Genomic DNA, 20,706 nt, shown 5'->3' with positions numbered 1-20,706 from the left:
AAGATCAACTGTCTTCAGCATAAACAAGCAGGGTTTTTTTTGGGGTTTTTTTTAGGGGGAAAAAAACCAAAAAAGTCTGCCACAGCAGTGGAGTCAACAAGTCTAATTGTGAAACCAAATTATTGCTGTTCTCCTTCTGTCTAAAAAACCTGTTGTGGTCAGAGTGTCACTGTCAGCCAGGGCCTGCCTCACTGAATACCCCTGGGCCAGAAAAGCACAGATTTCAAGTGTGGTAAAGGATGAACCTACTCTTTAATGCCTTGGGAATATGGAGAAAATGAGGAGAAATGAGTCAGAGGTTGTAGTTTTCCCCTTGGTGGCTCTCCAGGTGATGTGCATCCCAACCCTGCCTCAGCACGGCCTGGCTGGGGAGAGCTGGAGCTCCCCTGGCAGGGCAGCTGCTCCTGGGGCTGGAACCCCTCATTTGGGGCACTCCTGCTGTGCTGGGAGCAGCTGCACGTGGAAGGGCTCCTGGAGTAGGGGTAACTGAGCATTTGGGAATTGCCTGTGCAAGGGGGGAGCTCCCTGCTGCAGCTCTGGGTACAGCTTATGTTTGAATGCTTTTGATAGTGAGGGAAAAAAAAAAAAAAAGATAAATCTTTAACACACCACTGAAAGTGGAAACTGGGAAATTGCAGCAGTAGTGTACTTAATACTGATTTTTCAGAGATTCTCCTGGAAAAATGAGTCAGAAAAAGGAAAAAATAATATTGCAGGCATGGAGTGCTGTGTGGAAGTGTGTTCAGAAGCTGCAGAGAGCAGGCAGTGGCATTAAGCTGTTCTGGGAGCTGAGCTGGCCATGCACTGCAGGGGCTGGCATTCTGGAGCTAAGCCAACAGACTTGCAAAGTCACTTTAGTGGGAAAATCCTGAAATCCTGTGGGTCTTTGCACCTGCTGCAAGGCTGGAGTTCTGTGGGCAGGATGTGCTGGAAGGAAAGAGCTCACCCAGCATCTGAACTCCTGGCAACTCTGAGCTCGTGCTCAAAGCCTTTGCTTTCCTTCTGGCAATAGCTTCATTTCCCATGTTTTATTCTTCATGTCTGTTTTGGTTTGTGCTCTGTCAAAATGGGGCCAGAACTGGCAGGGAGGAAGGTTTGTGCTTTTGAGAGTCTTTTCCTGTGACCATTGATGTCGGCTTGTCAGAGATGGGAAGAGCTGACAGGGAAAGGCTCTTGGAGAGAAAAGCAGCTCTGCCCGGCAAAGCTGATTAACGTGTTTCTGTAATTACCACCCAGCTCTGGGTGGCCTATTTAAAAACACCTTGTCTTTGTGTTGGGTGGGGAGTGCAGAATCTCTGGGATGGGAAACAGGGAGGAGCCTCCTGCAGATCCCTTGGCAGCATCCTGGTGCTCTGTGTCCAATAAATCCACCTGGATCCACTGGGCAGGGATGCAGGGCTGCAGACTGGCACATGCAAAGGATGCTGCATTAGGAGCTTCTTGCTAACAGACACCACCAGTTTTGTGCAAAACTAGAGATTAACAGAGGAAACTATTGACATTTTTATTTATATTCCTGCTCCTCTCTAAGGCAGAATGAGGAAATCCTGAGGTGCTTTGGTTTGAACTCCTTTCCTGTGGAGATTAGCAAAGCATAAGCCTTGGAATGATTGGCTTTCCTTCTCCTGACTCATTAAGGTGTTTTTAATCAGAAAATTGCTTCATTAAGCAATTACTTTGCAATCAGAGGATAACTGAAATTACTAAACAATTATTTAGTATGAGAAGATGAAGTTCTTGCTCTGCAGGGCCCCAGCCTTGCAGCTCCTCCCTGGGGCATGATGCACTCGGGCCAGGGTATAAAGACTGCCAGTCTGAGAAGTTACCAGTTTGTACTCCTGCAGCCTAAACTGGGCTCCCAGTAAGATCCAGGATTCTATTTAAGAAACAAGATGCAGAGCCTGAAACTTTAAAGAGCTCTTAAAACTGAGGTTCTGGAGAAGGAATGGAGCTGACACTGATGCTTAGGAGTTATGTTGTTTGACTAAGCAGGTTTGAAAGATGTGACCTGGGGCCTACTTAAAATCCTGTTAGGGCACCTTGTGGTGTGACCCATCGAGCTGTCACCAGGCTGAGGGTGCAGATCTGGCATATGAGAAGCAGATTTGAATTCTTTTATCATTCCCTTTCTTTAAAAGCAAGCAATTATTTACACAGCCCTCTCAGAATGGTTATTTGAGCAGAGAGGGAAGGATTTGTACCAAACACAGGAGGCTGGTGGGTGGAATTTCTGTGAACTTTGGCACAAACCTGCAGCGTGAAGCAGCTTGTAACTGCTGAGGAACACACCTGTCTTGTGGATGTACTCTAGCAGCAACTCAAGGTTGGTTGTCCTGATTTTTGTCTTCCCTGTCAACATCAGTTCTCATGAACAAACTGCTCAGAGGCATTTTTTTTGGAAGCGTTATTGGATCCCGAGCCTGCACTGTGAGGATTAGGTACTTTGGAATTCATTTCACACTGGACTTGAAAGCAAGGTCAGAGACTCTGCAAAGGGCAGGTAAAGTCCCCACTGCTGGCTCCAGGCACAGGAGGGGATGTGCCACACTCACAGCTGGCTCCAGCCACCTTCTTGTCCTGGCATCAGCAGGTCCAGCAGCCTTGGGCTGCTCCAGAGGGAATTAGCATGGGGGAGATGGAGAGGGGTTTGAAATGCACCCAAATATCTGCAGAGGACTTGCCTCAGACTGGCAAGAGTCTCCCTTTGGCTTAGCTTAGTATTTAAATTAAAGCATCTCTAAGTTATGGTTTGTCTTCACTGTAATGAATATTTTTCAAGTTAGCAATGACTAATAATTTTATCAGTGATGTTTTCTCCTGGCCTGTGTTAACCAGGTTAAGCTGCTGCCTCTAACGTCAAATTGGGATTTCCAGCACATCCCTTGTACTTAAATATGCAGTTTTTATTATCTTGGCTTAATCCTCATGAATTTGCATCAGGGTAATTTTATGTGCCCACAGCCTAAAATTAAAATACCTAAAAAGAGGTGTTTTTTTTTTTTTTTAATATAAAATTAAGAAGCTCAGAGTCTGTGGATATGGTTCAGAATAATTTGTATTTGCATGATGTGTCCAACCCAAGAGTTATTGTGGCCATATCAGTGTGGGCTTGAGGTGATTGGTTTGTGACTGATGGGTAATGGAGTCACTTCTTACAGGGCTGAGTTATCTCTGAGCTTATCACAACAGGCTCTGCAGGCTGGGCTGGGATCTTGCCTGGCACTGCTGGGTCCTGGGATCCTGCCTGGCACTGCTGGGTCCTGGGATCTTGCCCTGGCACTGCTGGGTCCTGGGATCCTGCCTGGCACTGCTGGGTCCTGGGATCTTGCCCTGGCACTGCTGGGTCCTGGGATCCTGCCTGGCACTGCTGGGTCCTAGAATCTTGCCCTGGCACTGCTGGATCCTGCCCTGGGATCCTGCCCTGGGATTCTGCCTGGCACTGCTGGATGCTGGGTTGGGATGTTTATTGTGGAATTGTGCAAACCCAAAAGTGTTCATGTGCAGCTCTAAATTTGTCTGTCCTTTGATGTGTCTCCAAAGCCAGCGTAAATGCAGGATCCTAAATCTTCCTTTGATGCAAGAAAAGAGCTGTGGTTTAGTCAGTATTAAAATGAAATCACGGTGAGTTGCAGGCTTGGGTTATTAATCACCGTTTTGGATGAACCAAAGAACAAAGTATTTTTGTTTGTGAGTGAAGCCTGTAGTTTTTCACTAGAGCAGCTTCCCCCTCAGCAGGCCTGGAAACAGGCCAGCCTGGCAGCACATGGAGGCAAACTCTGGGAGAAGCCTGTAGTAGTGGAGTTAGGGAAAGGAAATTGGAGAGTACAGAACAAGTGGCACTGAAAATCCTTTTCCAGAGCTCTGCTCAGCCCTGCCCGTGGCAGGGGCTGCCTGCAGTACCTCTGAATCAGCCCTGCCAGCAGCAGGCAGTGTTCCTGCCCCTCCCTGCCAGGGATGTTTGTGGCTGTGCTGGATAAGTCAGCCTGCAAAACAGATCCTCTTGGAGCTTCCCAGAGACTTCCTTCCCTGGACAAAATTAGGGATTCTCCTCCACCTGCCTATTTTATTAGCAAGTCTTTATATATGGACTTTCCTCCAAATCTGTGTTGAGATCTTGCTAAACATCCTCTGGGAATCCAAATGGGTTTATATCAAAAAGATACTTCCTCTCATCTCTGTGCTCTTTGATTTCTTTAGGAAACTCTACAAGATAAGAGTTCGATTTGAAAAGTCTGACTTCTCATTTGAGATGCTGAATGGGCTCTTCCCCAAAGTGTTTGTTCATGGTTCTGTTTGTTTATTATTATTCCACCAACGTGCCCAGCACAGAGCTCAGCCTGGATTTCCTCTGGATTCCTTTAGAAAATGATGTCATTCTTCCTGCTTTCCTGCTTTCCCCTTTCCTGGTACCCAGGTGGTTTCAGAGGGATTTTATCATCTACAGGTGATGCTCAGTAATTCAATACTTGAGATAACTCAGTTTATACTTTTTGGTTCCTGGAGATGGGATGGGGTTATTGGAACTGGGGGGGGGGGGGGTGTCTCACTGTGTCACCCACAGTGGCTGGGGATGGCTGCACCAGCTCTGGGCTTCTCAGCTTGATTAAATTGTCTGGTCCTATCTTGGATTTTCCTTTTTTTTTTTTTTCTTCTTTTTGGCCACATTCCTGTGCATTGCTTGAATGCTCCAATGTGTTCAGGAGATTTAAAAAGTAAAATATAATGGTGCTGCTTTGCTGTGCGCACCACATGTTCATCCTGGCTGTGAATTTTTGACATATATGTGCCTGTTTTATGTGTCTGAGCCCCACTTTGTTCCAGACACTCTCAGGAACACGTTGCATCGAACTGGCAGCTGCTCATATAAAGTGGAATATGAATTAATTCAATTTTATTCTCTTCACTTTAAAGAAAACTTAATTCAGGATTTTTAGTGTTCATCTTTCACAGGTCTTCAAGCATCTGAGAAGCATCTCTGTCTGGGGTGGTTTTATCCTTTGCCTTAGTGTGGCTGAATTTCCCATGAACAGCAGGGATGGGTTTGTGCACACAGCCAGGAGAGCTGGTGTGGAACCTGCCCACCCTTGCCCTGGAAGCTGCTGGTGTCACTTCTCTTGGGTTTTAGTCACATTTCTTTGTAAGGCTTCTTATAGTGGAGTTTTTCCAATTTGGGCATTGTTCCAAAAGCCTCTCTCTTGGAATAATTAGCTTGCTTTGATTCCTTTTAATTAAATCATGTGGAGTAGGCTGGCTGTGTGCATGGCAAAGTCACAGGTTTGATGTCTTCTCTGCTTTTGGAAACTGGGATGCAGATCTGCTCCAAGAGGCAGCTGCACCCTGGGCTGGTCCTTGGGATTTGGATAGGAAGAAGCATTGCTGAGGATAAGGGAAAGCTGCATCTCAGAGTTTGGGATCCACCCTGGGGAGGCTTTGCTGACAGCCTGGGATGTGGAGGTGATGGGTTCTGCACTGGGGTGACTGGGGTGGGACTGGTTCCTCCAGGAAATCCCACCCAGCCCTGCTCTCAGAGGTTCCACAGGGCAGGAACCCTTCCAGCCCCAGGGGCTGTCCATGTCTTGCAGGTATGGAATCATGGAATTGAGTTGGAGGGGACCTTACAGACCACCCAGAGCAGCAGTTCAAGAGGGAACATTAGAACCTCAAACACTGCAGCTGAATTGCCTCTGTTTTATTTCTTTTACTCACCACATGCAGTGCCTTGTGTGTGCCACTTACATTTGGGATTCTTTGTCACCCAGAAGCTGTTTAAAAAAACCCAATCTCCAGCCAAATAAAGCTTTTATATCTCATTATAGATTCTGGGTAGGAGCATCCTTCTTCTGCAAGGAGGTGTAAAAGGCAGTTTCAGTATAAAATACTGAATGTTGGAGTAGTTTCTTCTGTGGATAAATTTGGAACACATTCAGTAAGGTATCTTAGGGATAAAAGGGGAGTGACTTCAGGATTTGTTCTGCTGAATGAGAAGAGGATGGATGATGTTATAGCTTGTGAAAAGCAGAGGCTCTGGATGCCAGCAGAGACATTTGTCATACATTTTTCATAGACTTTGTATCCCCTGTGCTGGGGCTGAGGTTTTGGCGTGGGATCACACACACACTGTGGTCTGAGTCTTGTGGAGTCCTTCTGCAACAAACACTGAGGTCTTGGGCTGCAGAAGAATGAAAGAGGAAGATTTGAGTTTTATAACTTTGATGAGAAAATAGGTTTATCCTCGTGTTTTCTTAAGGGAAAAAAAATCCATCTCCCTGCTGAAAGAGCCGTGGAGCTCCAGCAGTGCCTCCTGCCTGCTGGGCTGGGCAGTGCCAGTGGTCATGGGCACCTGGCCTGGCTTCCAGAACTTCCATTGCCACTGAGAGTTGAGCAACATCAGCAACTTCAGTCCCCTGTTCTGTCACCTCTGGCACTCTGTCACCTCTGGCACTCTGCATTCCTTCCTTTTCACGGGACCTGATCCTAAGCTGAGTTTCCTGGACTCAGCAGCTGGCAGGGTGAGCAGAGCTGAGTTTGGGAGGTGGTGACAAGCCAGTTCTGGTGGCTCAGGTGACAGCCAAGCCCTTTGGCACAGCCGTGGAGCTGCTGCAGCCCTGGCTCCTCAGGAAAGGGGTCTCTGCCTGGGGCTCCTCAGTGCTGCACATGTGTCTTGGCCCCAGTAACAATTAAAGGAAAATGTGTAGTAATTAGGTGTGAAGTTTCCAAAGCAGAGCCAGTAATTGGTGCTCAGAATCCAGAGGTCTGTGAGAATTTCTGCAGCCAGTGCATCCTGACATTCCAGTGGGGTAGAAGTTGATGAATCCACTGAAGGGGCTTTTCCCCTCTAGACAGACTTGTGTTGGGGAGGTCACTGCTGTGCCCTGCTAGGCAGTGAACACCTGGCTGGTTTATTTTCCCTTTGAAAGAAGTAAATCCCTTGGGAAACAAACAGACAGTAATCTGGGAGGTCATTCCGTGGGATGTCAGGGGAGGATTGGCACCACAGCTTCGAGTGGCACCATCTCACTTCCCATTTCAGCATTAAACATGAGAAATATCCACAGGAAAACCACTTGATGCTACCCCCAGACTGGTTTCTTTTCCTGGTCTGGATGCCAGAACTCCTTTCTATTGAAACTCCTCCCATTTCCTGCAAATCTGTCAGTAGAGTGTTTTATCAGTCCTGAAGTTCCAACACTGAAAGGTGAAATGTCTTAAAAATGGACATCCTACCTGTCACAAGTTAGCAGGCTGGATAGACTGCTGTGTGTTTCATACACAAGTGTGGCAATAAACAAGCAAAACTTTTAATTTTGCCTGTGTGAGCAGAATAATGAGAATCTCCTGGATCAGGCCATGTTACTGCTTTGGACAGGAGCTTTCCAGTGAGGCAGGAGGTGATCAGGAGCTCACACTCCCAGAGAAGAGCAGCTGCCATCCCCATCAGGGTGCTCTGGCCAGGCTGGGACAGCTCTGCTGCTCCAGCTGCACCATCCAGGTGAAGGCTGCAGTGTCCTGGCTGTAATGGAAACGGGGAGCACAGCAGCAGGAAATTCCTTGCCAAGCAGCAGGAACTACCTGTCAGCAGCACCTGAGGGAAAGCAGGAGGGCAGCCTGGTGTTCAGGGCAGTGGCTGATAAAAACAGGGGAAAACAGCCCCAAGTCTGGGCTGTGGCACCACCAGGAGCTGTTGAGGTGAAGCCCCACAGAGCTCTCGGGTTCTGGTTGGGCTCTGTTACCTTTTGCACTCATTAGTGCTGGAAAGCCCCTGCTGGGAGCTGGAGGGGAAGGAATCAGCACCTTGACAGGGAAGGTAGAGGAATAAGGATGGGAGGAAAGAAAAAGAAAAGGCACCACCTGGGCTGGTGTGTTACTCATGTACCTGGTTCTTGTCATAGCTAAAACTCCCACCTGAGACCTGAGCTGGGCTCTGTGCTTATTCACAGCTCCCTCTCCTCCTTTCCATTCCCTTGTCCTTGTGTTTCTCCAGGCCCAAATGATCTGTTTGCAGTTTGGAAATTGAGATCTACAGACTTTAGTTTTAGAGTTTGAATCCACCTCCATTAACTGTGGAGGTGTGTTTAATATTGATGCTCCAGGGACGTGAGGAGGGATGGAATGAGCCTGTTCTCCTGTGAAAAAAAGCCCTGAAATTCCCCAGCACTCTGGTTTGGCTGGCTGGTGAAGCTGCCAGCAGCCAGGCTGGGATTTAAGGGGCACATTTTTGCAAATCAGTGTCTTCATCACTACTCTGAGTGGAGAGAGGGGGGGGGGGGGGGCTCTGTGGGAAGATTAATGCAGCCTCTTGGCTTTCCTGAGTGCTGAGGTTCCCAGAAAGGATGAGGGTGTCACATCACTGCTTCTTGCTTCATATTTTTTCTCCTTTTGCTTGCTTTTCTTGGGTGTTGCCGTCATTAAATGCTGCCATTCATTGTTCTCTCTCCCCTGCTGGCTGGAGACTCTGACTGTTAATAGAGCAGCACTGTATCTGCTCTTCAGGCTTCTCAGATAAACAATTTAAGTCCTTCATCCTCTTTTACTGTGACATTTTAAGACTTTCTCAGCTTTGGCTGTCGCAAAGAAAAACCTAAAAAGCCCAAAATTCTGCAGCCTTGGTTTGGTTTATAAACAGGATCCCAATGGCAGCTCTTGGAGGGGTGTGTTTATCCTGCTCTTAAACTTGGGTCTTTATTTAAGTACATCAGATTGAAGATTTTTATTGTGATTCTGGGGTTTCAGTCTCTGCAGCTCTGGAGAAGAGAGAAAGAGACAGGCTTTTGTCTTTCAAAGGACAGTTGAAAGATTTTCTGTTATTATTTGGCCTTACTTCAAAAAAATGCACTTTTGAGCGTGACAAACCAGTTTCTACCTGGATGTCTTGAACTCAGCCAAGCTAAAGGGGGTTTGAAGCACTGGGGCTTTTGCCAGTTTGATTTTTCCTCCATCCCCCAATGTGCCCTGAGTTTGGTGCTCATAGGAGCAGTAACAGGGTGTCCACAGGCACACTGGGGAAATCCATCCATTTTTCCCAAGGCAAAGGGCAATTTCCAAGGGCTCTCCATCACTTTCCCCCCTCCCTACCCAACTGCTTGAAGGTCAAATTCCTGATCCTTTTGTGTCCTTTTGTCTTGAGAATTGTGTCGACCTATACCATTTTTTCTCTTCATCAGAGGGAATTTGTACAGTTGGAGGTGTAGAGAATCTGAACTGGAGGATTAAGTCAGGGATTACTTGTGAGACTGGCTAATGTTGAAACAGATTTCCCCTTCCCAAGGCTTTTTGAATATTAATAATTGAAAAGTGAGTGAGCTGGGTGGGATTTGGGAGCTGTACTAAGCTCCCTCCAGCCTGTGCTGTTGGTGTGTGTGAGTCCCACACAGCACCAGACACACTTTGTTTATCCAGCCCCACTGCCACTGTTTTGTGTTTCCTTTCCCAAAGCAGCCAGTTCCTATCCGCACTGGAATTGATGCCTGGAGGGGGTACCTGGAACAGAGGCTGGACAGAGTTAAAGAATAAAGTGGGGATTTATTAAAAGGCCTCAAAGGATTCACCTTGGGCAGCACAAGAGCCTGGCCAGGGCTACACCCAAGATGGGTGATGGGTCATGAGTTTTCACACTTTTACAAGTTTTGGTCCATTTCCATGTTGGGTTCATTGTCCAAGTCCAGCTCCAGGTTGTGCAGTCCCATTCTCCCAGTTTGCTCTCCTCCATTTCCTGCTGTTTGCACTTTTCGGGGCTGGAGCTGCAGCGGTGTCCTTGGTTCTGGGCTGGAAAAGGATTGTTCAGTGTGCTGAGCTGGTTCTGGGCTGGAAAAGGATTGTTCAGTGTGCTGAGCTGGTTCTGGGCTGGAAAAGGATTGTTCAGTGTGCTGAGCTGGTTCTGGGCTGTTTCAGGATTGTTCAGTGTGCCTGAGCTGGTTCTGGGCTGGTTCAGGATTGTTCAGTGTGCTGAGCTGGTTCTGGGCTGGAGAAGGATTGTTCAGTGTGCTGAGCTGGTTCTGGGCTGGTTCAGGATTGTTCAGTGTGCTGAGCTGGTTCTGGGCTGGTTCAGGATTGTTCAGTGTGCTGAGCTGGTTCTGGGCTGGTTCAGGATTGTTCAGTGTGCCTGAGCTGGTTCTGGGCTGGTTCAGGATTGTTCAGTGTGCTGGGCTGGTTCTGGGCTGGAGAAGGATTGTTCAGTGTGCCTGGGCTGTGAGGAGAGCTGCTGACACTTTCCATGGAGTTCAGAGTTATTTCCCAATGCAGTGCAGAATGTGGGGAATAGAACAGCTCAGACTGAAGGCAGCAGTAGCAGTGCTGTGTGCAGTGACTGTGTCCCCTGCTGTGCCCAGGCCAGGTACAAGCAGAGCCTGGACCCCACGGTGGACGAGGTGAAGAAGCTGTGCACGTCGCTGCGCCGCAACGCCAAGGAGGAGCGCGTGCTGTTCCACTACAACGGGCACGGCGTGCCCCGGCCCACGGTCAACGGCGAGATCTGGGTCTTCAACAAGGTGGGTCTGGGCTGGCACAGCCCTGCCAGGCTCTGGGGAGCACAGCTGGCTTTGAGTCACACACTGCTCTGGGCTGGAGGGATCTCAAAGCCCACCCAGTGCCACCCCTGCCATGGCAGGGACACCTTCCACTGTCCCAGGGTGTCCGAATCCCAGTGTCCAGCCTGGCCTTGGGCACCTCCAGGGATCCAGGGGCAGCCACAGCTGCTCTGGGCACCCTGTGCCAGGGCCTCACACCCTCACTTGTAGTAATAGGCAGACAGGACTCAGTTTCTTCATGAAGGAAAAGCCCATTTTATATTAACATTGTTTATATTTATAAATATAAGTTATTTGGGGGTGTTCATTAAGATGGAAGACAAGGAACAAGATCCTTCTTATTTACGGAAGGGGAACTGTGGGCACTTTGTTGAAGGCAGCTTCATGGGTTTTAATTTTAATGGATAATTTGGAAAGTTGCACAGAAACTAAAGCTGTAATAAATTTAAAGGAAATTTTAGAAGCTACCATATTAAACTTCATTGGTTAGCAATGCAGTGAAACTCAGTTTATTGGTTGGTAAGGGCTATTGTACATATCTATCAAATTTTCTCTTTCTAGATGTGTTTACATATTTTCTTCACAGATTCACATGGGACAGATTTCTTGTTTTTGCAGGTATTGTTGTATCAGTAAGGAGTCATGTTCTAGTTTAATTGCTGTTTCCTGAGCACATCTCAACGTGGCTTCAAAAGGAGAAAAATCAACATGCTCCAACTTCAGACATGTTTCATCTGACATTTTGAGGAGCTTCTCTGAAAATTTAAAATATCTCTGAGTTGTTCTTCAAACAAGTGGGGATGAAATCTGTTCACCAGCAGTTTCCAGTTGAGCTGTGGTTGTGGGAAGGGGCACAGAGGGACGGTGGGAGCAGTATTGGAGTATTGGAGCAGGGACTTCTCCATTCCCAAGCTGGGGAACAAACTGTGTGTCCAGCCCAGCGTGGCAGCAGCACCAAAGCATCACCCTTTCACTCTGCTTTAACACTCCTTCTTGCTTCAAACTGCCTCATTTACATATCATTAGCAAATTTGATGTTTTATGTGACCCCCACAGTAGAGTTGGAACATAAAATTCTGCTTGGAAATACCACAATATTAATCAGAGCTATAATCCCATTTTAGCTGGAGCAAGATGCCTTGGAAATATAAAGGTAAAACAATGACTGCCCATAAAATGTCATTGATGAGATGTGTCAGAGCAGGTTTTTTTATATGGAACTTCTTGGGCTTGCAATGTGCTTCATGTGAGTGGTGACCTTAAGAAAGGCTGTGTGTGCCTCATCCCACCCTGCAGTGATTTGCAGAGCTCCAGCTCCCTAAAACTTCGGCTTTCATCAACAAATTTCCCTATTAATTTTAATGAAACAACCCAAACTGTTATAGATGGGCAAAACTGGGTTTGGAAATGCCTTACCCCTCCCTGCCTTGCATAACACATGGTTTATGATACCTCCTGTCTTTATGGATGCTGATACGTGTCCTTGAAAATTTGATTTTTGTAAAAAGTTTACTGGTTTTATTACAGCTATTTTAAGTCTCTTGAATTTAAATGAGAGTTATGATCCCATCCATCATCCTGCTGATGTTAATAGGAACATCACAGCTTTTCCTGAGGATTTTGGGCTGAGCTCAGGGTTGGAGGAACACCAGGTTGCTCTCTGCTTGCAGCTGAAAAGGATCCTGCTGGCAGCCACTGGGTGTTTGGTGGTGACTCTTTGCAGGCAGGAATCTGTGGTTTATATTTTCAGCTCTCTTGGTTCAGGATAGGCTCCTCAGAGCTGGTTTTAAGTGGCTGATTTTTATCCTCTTGCCTCCAGTTATTTGGGGGCGTTCGTTAACATGGAAGACAAGGAACAAAATCCTTCTTATTTACAGAAAGGGAACTGTGGGCACCTCACTCTGTTGAAGGCAGCTTTGTTGGTTTTAATTTTAATGGATAATTTGGAAAGTTGCACAGAAGCTAAAGCTGTAATAAAATTATGAAGCATCTCGTTAGGCTCAGGCGGGGTAGTGCTGATGGGCTGCAGGGGCTTAATTATCCATCCTGATTTATTGATGGGGTTTTCAGTTTAAGATGTTTGATGTTAAATTAAAGACAGCTGGTTTGCATCCTTTATCAGTGTTGCAGAAATTTGGGATAAAATTGGACTATTAAATGCTGTTTGGAGTTGTTAGCACATATCAGAGCTCTAAATATCTGATACTGAAAACTCTTGGCAGCAAAGTTTTGGGCTTTTTTTTTTTTTTTTTTAAGAGTTGGGTGTTTCAAATAATGCCACAATAAAATCTGCTCATCGCTTGTGCTGACTTGGGTTCACATCCTCACTATTGGTAGATACTGAGTGAGATTTGTATTCATTAATATGTCCAATCTGGGCTTTACTTTGTGCTTTCAGAGTTGGGTTTTGTGGGTGTTGTTTTATGACCTCAGCCAGTTCAGGTCCTGCTCCTTCCATGGCCCGTGGTGAGTGTGGTGGTGTTTTTCTCCTGCAGAACTACACCCAGTACATCCCCCTGTCCATCTACGACCTGCAGACCTGGATGGGGAGCCCTTCCATCTTCGTCTACGACTGCTCCAACGCTGGCCTGATTGTCAAGTCCTTCAAGCAATTTGCACTACAGAGAGAGCAGGAGCTGGAGGTGAGAGCTCAGGCTGCTGGGCTTTACTGAACCCAAATGAAGTTTAAGCTTGCTTTGCTGTATACACTGAAAAATGGGTTTCAAACTGTGTTGGAAGGCAAATTAATTGGCAAATAACTTTGCCATTCTGATCTTTCTGGTTCAGTGTGCTATCCCATTGAACTTGGAATGATTTTTAATACAAGCATTAATGAAATGTTAATGTTAATAGAATCAATTTGGGCCCTAATGGTCTTTTCTGCTGAAATATTTGCTGAGGTGAACAAGACATCATTATTTTGGTTGCAAAACTCTGGTATCTGGGGCCGTATTTTGATGCAAGTTGTGGTTTTATGCTGTTGAAGTGAATGTGAAAATGTGAAACTACAAAAACCTGATCCACACAGGGGGGATTGTCCTGGTGGTTCTGGTTCTGCAGAGTGTGGAATGTGTTCCCAACGAAAAGCTGTCTTTGGTTGCAAATAGAATCAGTAATAAATTTACTGAAGCAAATCTGAGCTGCAAAGTGGAAGGGAAGAAGTTGGAATGTTCTGTGCAGCCTCTCCCTGCTGCCTGTAGCTCCCAGGGAAAGGACATTCGTAAAGGTTCACTTCTTACTAGATTAGAAACCCCAGAACTTCAAGGAATGAATATCAATTAATCAGGCAACTGAGTGTCACAAATACAACCTCCAAACAGATGTTAGCTGTCCCTGCCTATCAGTCCTTTCCATTGGAATTCCAGTTTTTGGAGGTGCTTTTAGCAGGGGCTTTTTGGCAAGTAGAAATTCCAGTGTACTGAAGGAGACAGCCTGATAGGCTGGGATATGCAGATCATTTCATTATTCCTGCTCTTCCGTAAAATAATTCCATATTTTGTAACAATGAGGAACTTCCCATAGTCAGTGGCTTGGGAAGAACATGAATCTGCCAGACAGGGATCAATAGAATTGGTAGTAGAAGTCAGAGAAAGGTGATCTGAATATCCTTCCCCAAGTTTCCCTAACAGCCTAGGACTTCCACTGGGATATTTCTGGGGCTTTTCTCCTTTGTTTATACAATGCTATCTTCAGCACTTTTGTTTTGGTTTCTCGTTCTGCTCCCAAGTAGGTTGAACAGGTCTGACTTCACCTTCCCTTTCCCTGCTTTCTTCAGCAATTTCCTCTTCCCCTTGGCTGGTGCTGAGCTCCAGAAGGACTTGGAGGCTGCTGTGGAGGGGAGCAGCCCCAGGGGACCTCTGCTGTGAGGCAGAACCACTGCTCAGGTGGAGTTTGTGCAGGAAAACCTCTGCCAAGTCCAGCCAAGGGAGGAGGATGAGCACAAGTGATAAAGTCTTTATTTCAACAAACATTCCATTTCATCTTCTCTGGGATTTTTCATCTCGTGGAATGTGTGAGGCTACATGGGACAGCTGCTTTAGTATTGCTGCTCTTGCAGCACAGGTTAACACCGCCATTAATTTGGCTATGAAAATACTTCCAGGGTTATGTGTCTGCTTTTCATTCTGTCCTTAGATTTCATTAACTCCTGGTGCCTGACTGAGACTCCTGCTCGTGGGGAATTGAAAGCAGAGCCCTGCTAAAAGACAGAGCAGAGTGCTCACGGCATCATGAGAGCGTGGAGGGGAATTCATTTGGAAAATTATAAATTATCCAATTGTTCAAATTCATGAAAAGTGAAGCAAAGCTGCAACTGGTGCTCCAGAGGGGCTGCCAGAGTGATCAGGATAATTGTTCCCCATTTCCCTGCTAGTAGATCAGAGGAGTTTGCTCTTCCTTTAATCTGCCAGAGGGATTCTCACTCTCTGATTCCGTATCTTGTCCTAATGAAAAAAATGCAAAATGTTGGAAAGAAACTTTGGTGGCTGAAGTTTACTTTGTTTACCTGGTTCAGAAAGGTGCTGGGAAAAATATTTAGGTATTCACTCCCTGAATTATTAGTCTCAAATATCATATCCTTAGTCAAAATCTCAAATAGGAGAATACCTGTGCATTTGGAAAATGGGAATGTTGGTCTGTAGGGTATTTTGACTTTATAGACTGAGGTTTGGTCTACAGGGTATTTCTGGACTGACTCTGGACTTAGTTGAGTGCTGTTAATTAGATGTGAGTTAAAGCTGTGCTGGTGCTGCCACAGTCACCAAGAGCTCCAGGGAGCACTGGCAGCTCTCCCTGGGATGTTTCCTGACTGTCCCTGACTCCCCCCGGGGAATTGCCTTGTTCTCCACAGGTGGCTGCCATTAACCCCAACCACCCCCTTGCCCAGATGCCTCTGCCCCCCTCCATGAAGAACTGCATCCAGCTGGCAGCCTGTGAGGCCAACGAGCTGCTGCCCATGATCCCAGACCTGCCTGCAGACCTGTTCACCTCCTGCCTCACCACCCCCATCAAGATCGCGCTGCGCTGGTGAGTGAGGCCCCCCTGCCTGGGGCACAGCAGGGGTTTGGGAACCCAAATGCTGCTCCTGACCCAGAGCAACCCTGCAATATTGAATAGCAGGCTTTGAACTGGGCACTGGGGACAGAGGCTTATTAATGAGAGCTAGAAAGGTGAAAATATTGTTATCTGCTACTTACTGCGTTTTAGTTTCCAGCTCAATATCTAGGTTTGCTCAGATTAAGGAGTTTACTGATCTGGGAATGAAATATCTGCTTCCCCAGGGAGCAGGAATGGTACATAGTGCAATACAGCTTTCTGCAAACTGTCCTTTGCACAAATCACATTCCAAATATTGCAGTTGCTGTAAATAATGCAGTAGCTGTAAACAGTGCTGGAGTGAGAGGAAGGGAGTGATATACCAGGGAAAGATGTTCTGGAATGACAGCCCAAGTTAATTAGGCAGAAAGTTAGAAAAGGCTGCTCCAAGAGAGCAGGAGCTTTCCAAGAGCAGTGTTTTACCCAGCACCAGGGACCTGAGTGTGGAGCCCCCAGAGCTCAGAGGCTCCATTCCCAGAGGCTCTTCCAGCTGCTCCTCTCAAGTTGGTGCCTGGTCCAGAATGGAAATACTGTGCTGGCATTTGCTGGATTTGCTTTGAAGAGGCAGAAGCCCACGGACACTGCAGGTGGTGGTGAGAAATTGTCACCAGAACTCCAAGAGTTACTCACTGCCCTTTGGGGATATTTGTAATAAATGATGATTCTTTAAACTCTTTCTGTTTCACATTAGCAGCAAACTGAGCGAGCTCCTGTGGCCAGGCTCTGGTTTGGGTATGTGAAGTTCTGTAGGAGAGGTTTTTTGGTGGGTTTTATTAATTAGATATACTAAGAAAGGTTTTTTGGGGATACTGTGATCTGTTCAGGAATTTCCTGTTCCTCATCTCCATGGGAACATGGCTGAGAGGCTGAGCAGGGCAGGTTCTCCACAGGCTACACCTGCACAAGCATGGGAGATTCTCTGAGCTGTGTCTCAGGGTGTTTGACAGGAAAGGTGTTTGTAAAACTGCTCAGGGGAAGGGTTTAAAGACCTCAGTCTCAGCTGGCTGATGCTGGAGGGTGCCATGGGAGCTCCTGGGTAGTGAAGAACTTCCTCCCACTTCCAACCCAGTGATTGTGTGGTGTTCACTGCACTCTCAGGGATTTAGTTGTCTGATGAAGACTATGCTCCTTTTGTGTTCCCAGTTGATTGGCATTGTTGCAGGTGTGGTTTTATCCATGCAATCCTGTAAATAATAAGTGCCGCTGTGGATCACTGTTTTTTACTGATGTTAAACACAGCAAATGCAAAAACAGAACCTCTGCTGCATTCTGAGAGTTTGATCCAAGCTGTGTTGATGTCCTAAAGGTGTTAACCAAAAACCAGCACAGAGACCTTTGCCATTAAAACCTCCCTTTTCTTTCATCTCAGCCCTTTTCCTAAAGCTGACCCAGAACCCTGTGGAACTGCTTTTGAAATACAGCATTTGTACAGTTCCAGACTGGTGCTCTAATGAGGTTTCATACGGGGAATTTATGGGCAAATGAAAGTTTGGATAAATGTTTATCCATCCCATGTTGTTCTCTGTAGCAAAGTCACTGAAGGACAAAATCCCTCATCGGCTGGGGCTGCAGCTGCAGCCACTTCTGCCTAATTCCAGGGGAAGTGAAATTGATGCTGGGAAGAGAAACACAGGTCAGCCAAGCCCTTGGGATGTGGGGCATGGAACTCCTGATGCCAACCTGCAGTTCCAGGACCCTGGAGTGTGACTTGGCTGTGTGGATGCTGATTGTCCTTGTGTGTGCTGAGAGCTGACGTGTTCCAGACAGATCCTGTAGCTATATAAAGCTCCGGGTGAGGCAAATTGGGAGCTAAGCTGCAGGGATTGTTAATCCTGACAGATCTGGCTGTCGGGAGGCAGGCAAGGATGTTGAGGAGTGTTTGGAGCCCTGCTTTACGCAGATCCTGGTGCCTCACGGGCTCCAAAGCACAGGCAGCTCCCCTGGAAGCTGAGCTCAGGGCTGACTCATGTGCCTGCTGTGCCATCACTCCTGGAAGGTGCAAAGGAGCTGCAGTCACACAGCTGGAACTGGCCTGAGCTGACTTCAGGGCCTTGGGGATTGCAGCTGTGAAGTCTGGTCCCTACAGAGGGGTAGGGATCCTGAAAAGGGCTGCAAAACCCCCAAACAGCAAGGGGCAGAATGCTGGGGAGCTGCTCTGCCTGGGGAGTTTGAGATGTGCACTGTGTCCTCCAGAAGGCACAGGCAGCACGGGCAGGGAACGGGAAAGGACCAGAGCTGTGCCTGCTGCTGCTCTGTTTAAGGTGTTTTAGGGGTTTTCCCTAATGTATTTCTTTTGCATTTGTGCTTGAGATTTTGAGGTTAACTCAGCCAATCCTCTGTCCCACATTGGTTTAGACAAACTACACTGAGTTTCAAAATATTCCTGTGATACTGAGCACCATTTCCTGCATTTCTGGGTTTGGGTTGGGAGGGACCTCAAAGCCCATCCAGTACCACCCCCTGCCATGGGCACCTCCCACTGTCCCAGGGTGCTCCAAGTCCTGTCCAACCTGGTCGTTGAGGTCTTCCCTTTATCTTCTGTAATCTGAGAATATTAACACCTTCCACTATCCCAGGGCGCTCCAAGTTTTGTCAAAGCTGGTCTGGGACACTTCCAGGGCCACTCTGCTTTGGAGGCAGCAGATGTCACAAACTCTCCAGCCTCATCCCAGGGACCTGGCTCTGCCAGCCTGAGTCTGCCTGGGGCTGTTTAGGAGGGAATTTCCCTGCGTAGTTCTGTAATGCACTGTCATAAGAATTTTATGTTTCGGCAGATTGCACAGAGATCCCACTGCAGGTTCCTGGGATCTTTATGCCTTCTCTTTCTGCTGGATGACACACGTCAGGAGAACAGCCTGGGGACCATGAGCTTTCCAGAGCCTGTCCCAGTCCTGGGCTCCAATGCCCTTCAGGCAGAGGATGCCACAGGAAAACTGGAGCTCAGGCTCTCAGAAATGAGCTCTGCATGTCTTGTTTTTAAGAAGTAATGTTCGTTTTATCTGGGGATAAACCCTTTGGACATGGGTACTGTGGCTCTGGTGAGGAGAGATGTGGGAGATGGATTGCTGGGCAGCTGAGCCCTGGGTGTCCCCAGAGTCAGGGCAAATGTCAGCTGAGATGCACTGGGGGGGTAGGTTCCTCCTTAAACAGCAGCCAGTGGGTTCCTGAGGGGCTGGGACACTGGGCTGGGGATGTGGAGCTGTCAGAGGAAGTCATTCCAAGCTGGATTTGCTGGGTTCCCACTGCTGCCCTGTGCTCCCGGCAGGGCTGGAGGAGGGAGGCAGCTCCCCCCTTCCCACACACTCCTGCTTTAGCAGCTTTGGGATTTTCCAGGCACTGCCGACAGGACTCGGCGTTTGCAGGGCTGCTGCTCCTGGAGTAGTGGGATTTGTAAGGCTGAGGAAATGGAGTCAGCAGTTTTTTTAATTAAACAACGGAGGTGTCTGAACCTGACGCGTTCCTCCCATCGCCTCCTTCTGCCTTCCCTACCTGCCATGCCAGATCTCCCAGGGAAGCCCAGGCAAGGCTGATCATTATTCCAGCAGCACAGTCCTCCCTGCCCTGGCATGCTGCTCCCCAGAGGCTGTGCTGGATGCTGGGAGTCCTTTCCCCCCACGCTGTGCTGGAACACTTGTCACCCTGACAGCTACAGTGGCCCAGTTGTGACACCTGACGATGGAAATGGCCCCAGAATCACGAGGGTGACAAATGCTGAGCGCCTCCTTTGGCTCTGATCTCGCTGTGCTGAAGTTTCCTACCCAAACACCATTTTAAAAACAGAAACAGTGCATTAAAGAGCCCTCCTCCTGCATCCTCTCCACAGAGCCTCGTCATTAAACACTCAATTAGTGTGCTCTGTTTTACTGTCTCTCCCCAGGTTCTGCATGCAGAAGAGTGTCAGGCTGGTGCCAGGAGTCACGCTGGATTTAATAGAGAAGTAAGTCACATTTTATATGTATTGGTGTGTCCTGAAAGGGGTCAGGAGAACAGGAGTCTGGATGTAAGAAGTGTAAATTCTTAACCTGAAGGTGTTCCCACGGCTCCCTGGTGTTCAGTGAGGGGCTGCACGATGTGGGGGAGTGGAGCTGCCAATGGCACATTCTCACTAATGGGGTAAGATCACAGCAGCTCCAATTTCCTGGGCCATTTTTGCATGTTTGCAATCAGCTGAGGTTCAAAAAGCCTCTCAGTGCTGCTAGCCCTTCCATGCAGGTGTGTTGGGTTAGCCAGGTTCATCAGCAGTGTTAAGGTTTTTAATTGTGTTGATTTTATATGGGAAAAATTGATTATCTCCTCTCAGATGGGGAGAGGGAGTGATAATTTGTATAAAGCTGTGTTTCAGGACCACTCATTGGACCAGAATAAAAATACAGTTTACAACTGACAGAGCAGAGACAAACCCTGTCTCTCAGAGGAGGTGTCAGAGTGGTTTTGAGGGAAAGAATTCACCACTGGGTGTTGCTTCCTCTGAAAGCCCTGGGGAAAATGTGCTGGGCTTTGGGTTTCTTGTGGCCTCGAGGAGATGAGAGCAGGAAGGAAACCTTCCTGGGGCTGAGTGCCAGAGGTGTGCAAGTTTTGGGGATGAGGAGGAGACTCAGGCCACTGCATAAACAAGGGCTGTGGTATGTTAATTAATAAACAATTGCTACAAGAGTGTGTCTAATCAAAGACGGGGTGAGGTCACTGAAGGTCTGAGGCAGGCAGTTCTGACTCAGCCTCACAGAGCACGTGGATCTTAAATCCTCTTTGAATAAAGGTTTCCTGGCAGAAATGGGTTTTTGTTCAGGCTCTTGGTCTGTGCTGTGCCACAGCACACGGGTGTGCCAGCAGCAGCTTCCTGTGGATATCAAATATTTAAACCTCATAATCTTCATCTGCTCCTTATATCAGTTAGTGAAAACACAGATTTTTATTACAGTCTCGAGACAGAGCTGGAATAATTCCTGGATTGCCTATGTGTATATTGTAATTTATAATTCAGTTGTCTTTAAAAGTGGGGAAGGAGTTTATATTGCAATTAAGCTGCAGACTTTGAGGCTAAATGAAGCTGCACCTACTCTGAAGGGCTCCAATTTCCAATTATCCAGGC

At 47.4% G+C, this 20,706-nt stretch overlaps 1 protein-coding gene across 2 annotated transcripts in view; it reads left to right on the top strand.

The window, feature by feature from the left end:
• The window catches only part of RPTOR (regulatory associated protein of MTOR complex 1), a 98,393-nt gene that overhangs the window by 16,965 nt on the left and 60,722 nt on the right, over positions 1-20,706 (top strand). For both annotated transcript variants that reach the window (XM_021534088.3, XM_077787409.1), the window contains exons 4-7: positions 10,326-10,484; positions 13,019-13,165; positions 15,373-15,548; positions 19,495-19,554. In XM_021534088.3, coding sequence (XP_021389763.1) covers positions 10,326-10,484; positions 13,019-13,165; positions 15,373-15,548; positions 19,495-19,554 — 542 coding nt within the window. The remainder of the gene's footprint in view (positions 1-10,325; positions 10,485-13,018; positions 13,166-15,372; positions 15,549-19,494; positions 19,555-20,706) is intronic.

Source organism: Lonchura striata, chromosome 19 (genome assembly GCF_046129695.1).
Source record: "Lonchura striata isolate bLonStr1 chromosome 19, bLonStr1.mat, whole genome shotgun sequence".
Classification (NCBI taxonomy): domain Eukaryota; kingdom Metazoa; phylum Chordata; class Aves; order Passeriformes; family Estrildidae; genus Lonchura; species Lonchura striata.
Note: the sequence above shows the minus strand (reverse complement) of the source record. Positions and strands in the feature narration are given on the sequence as shown.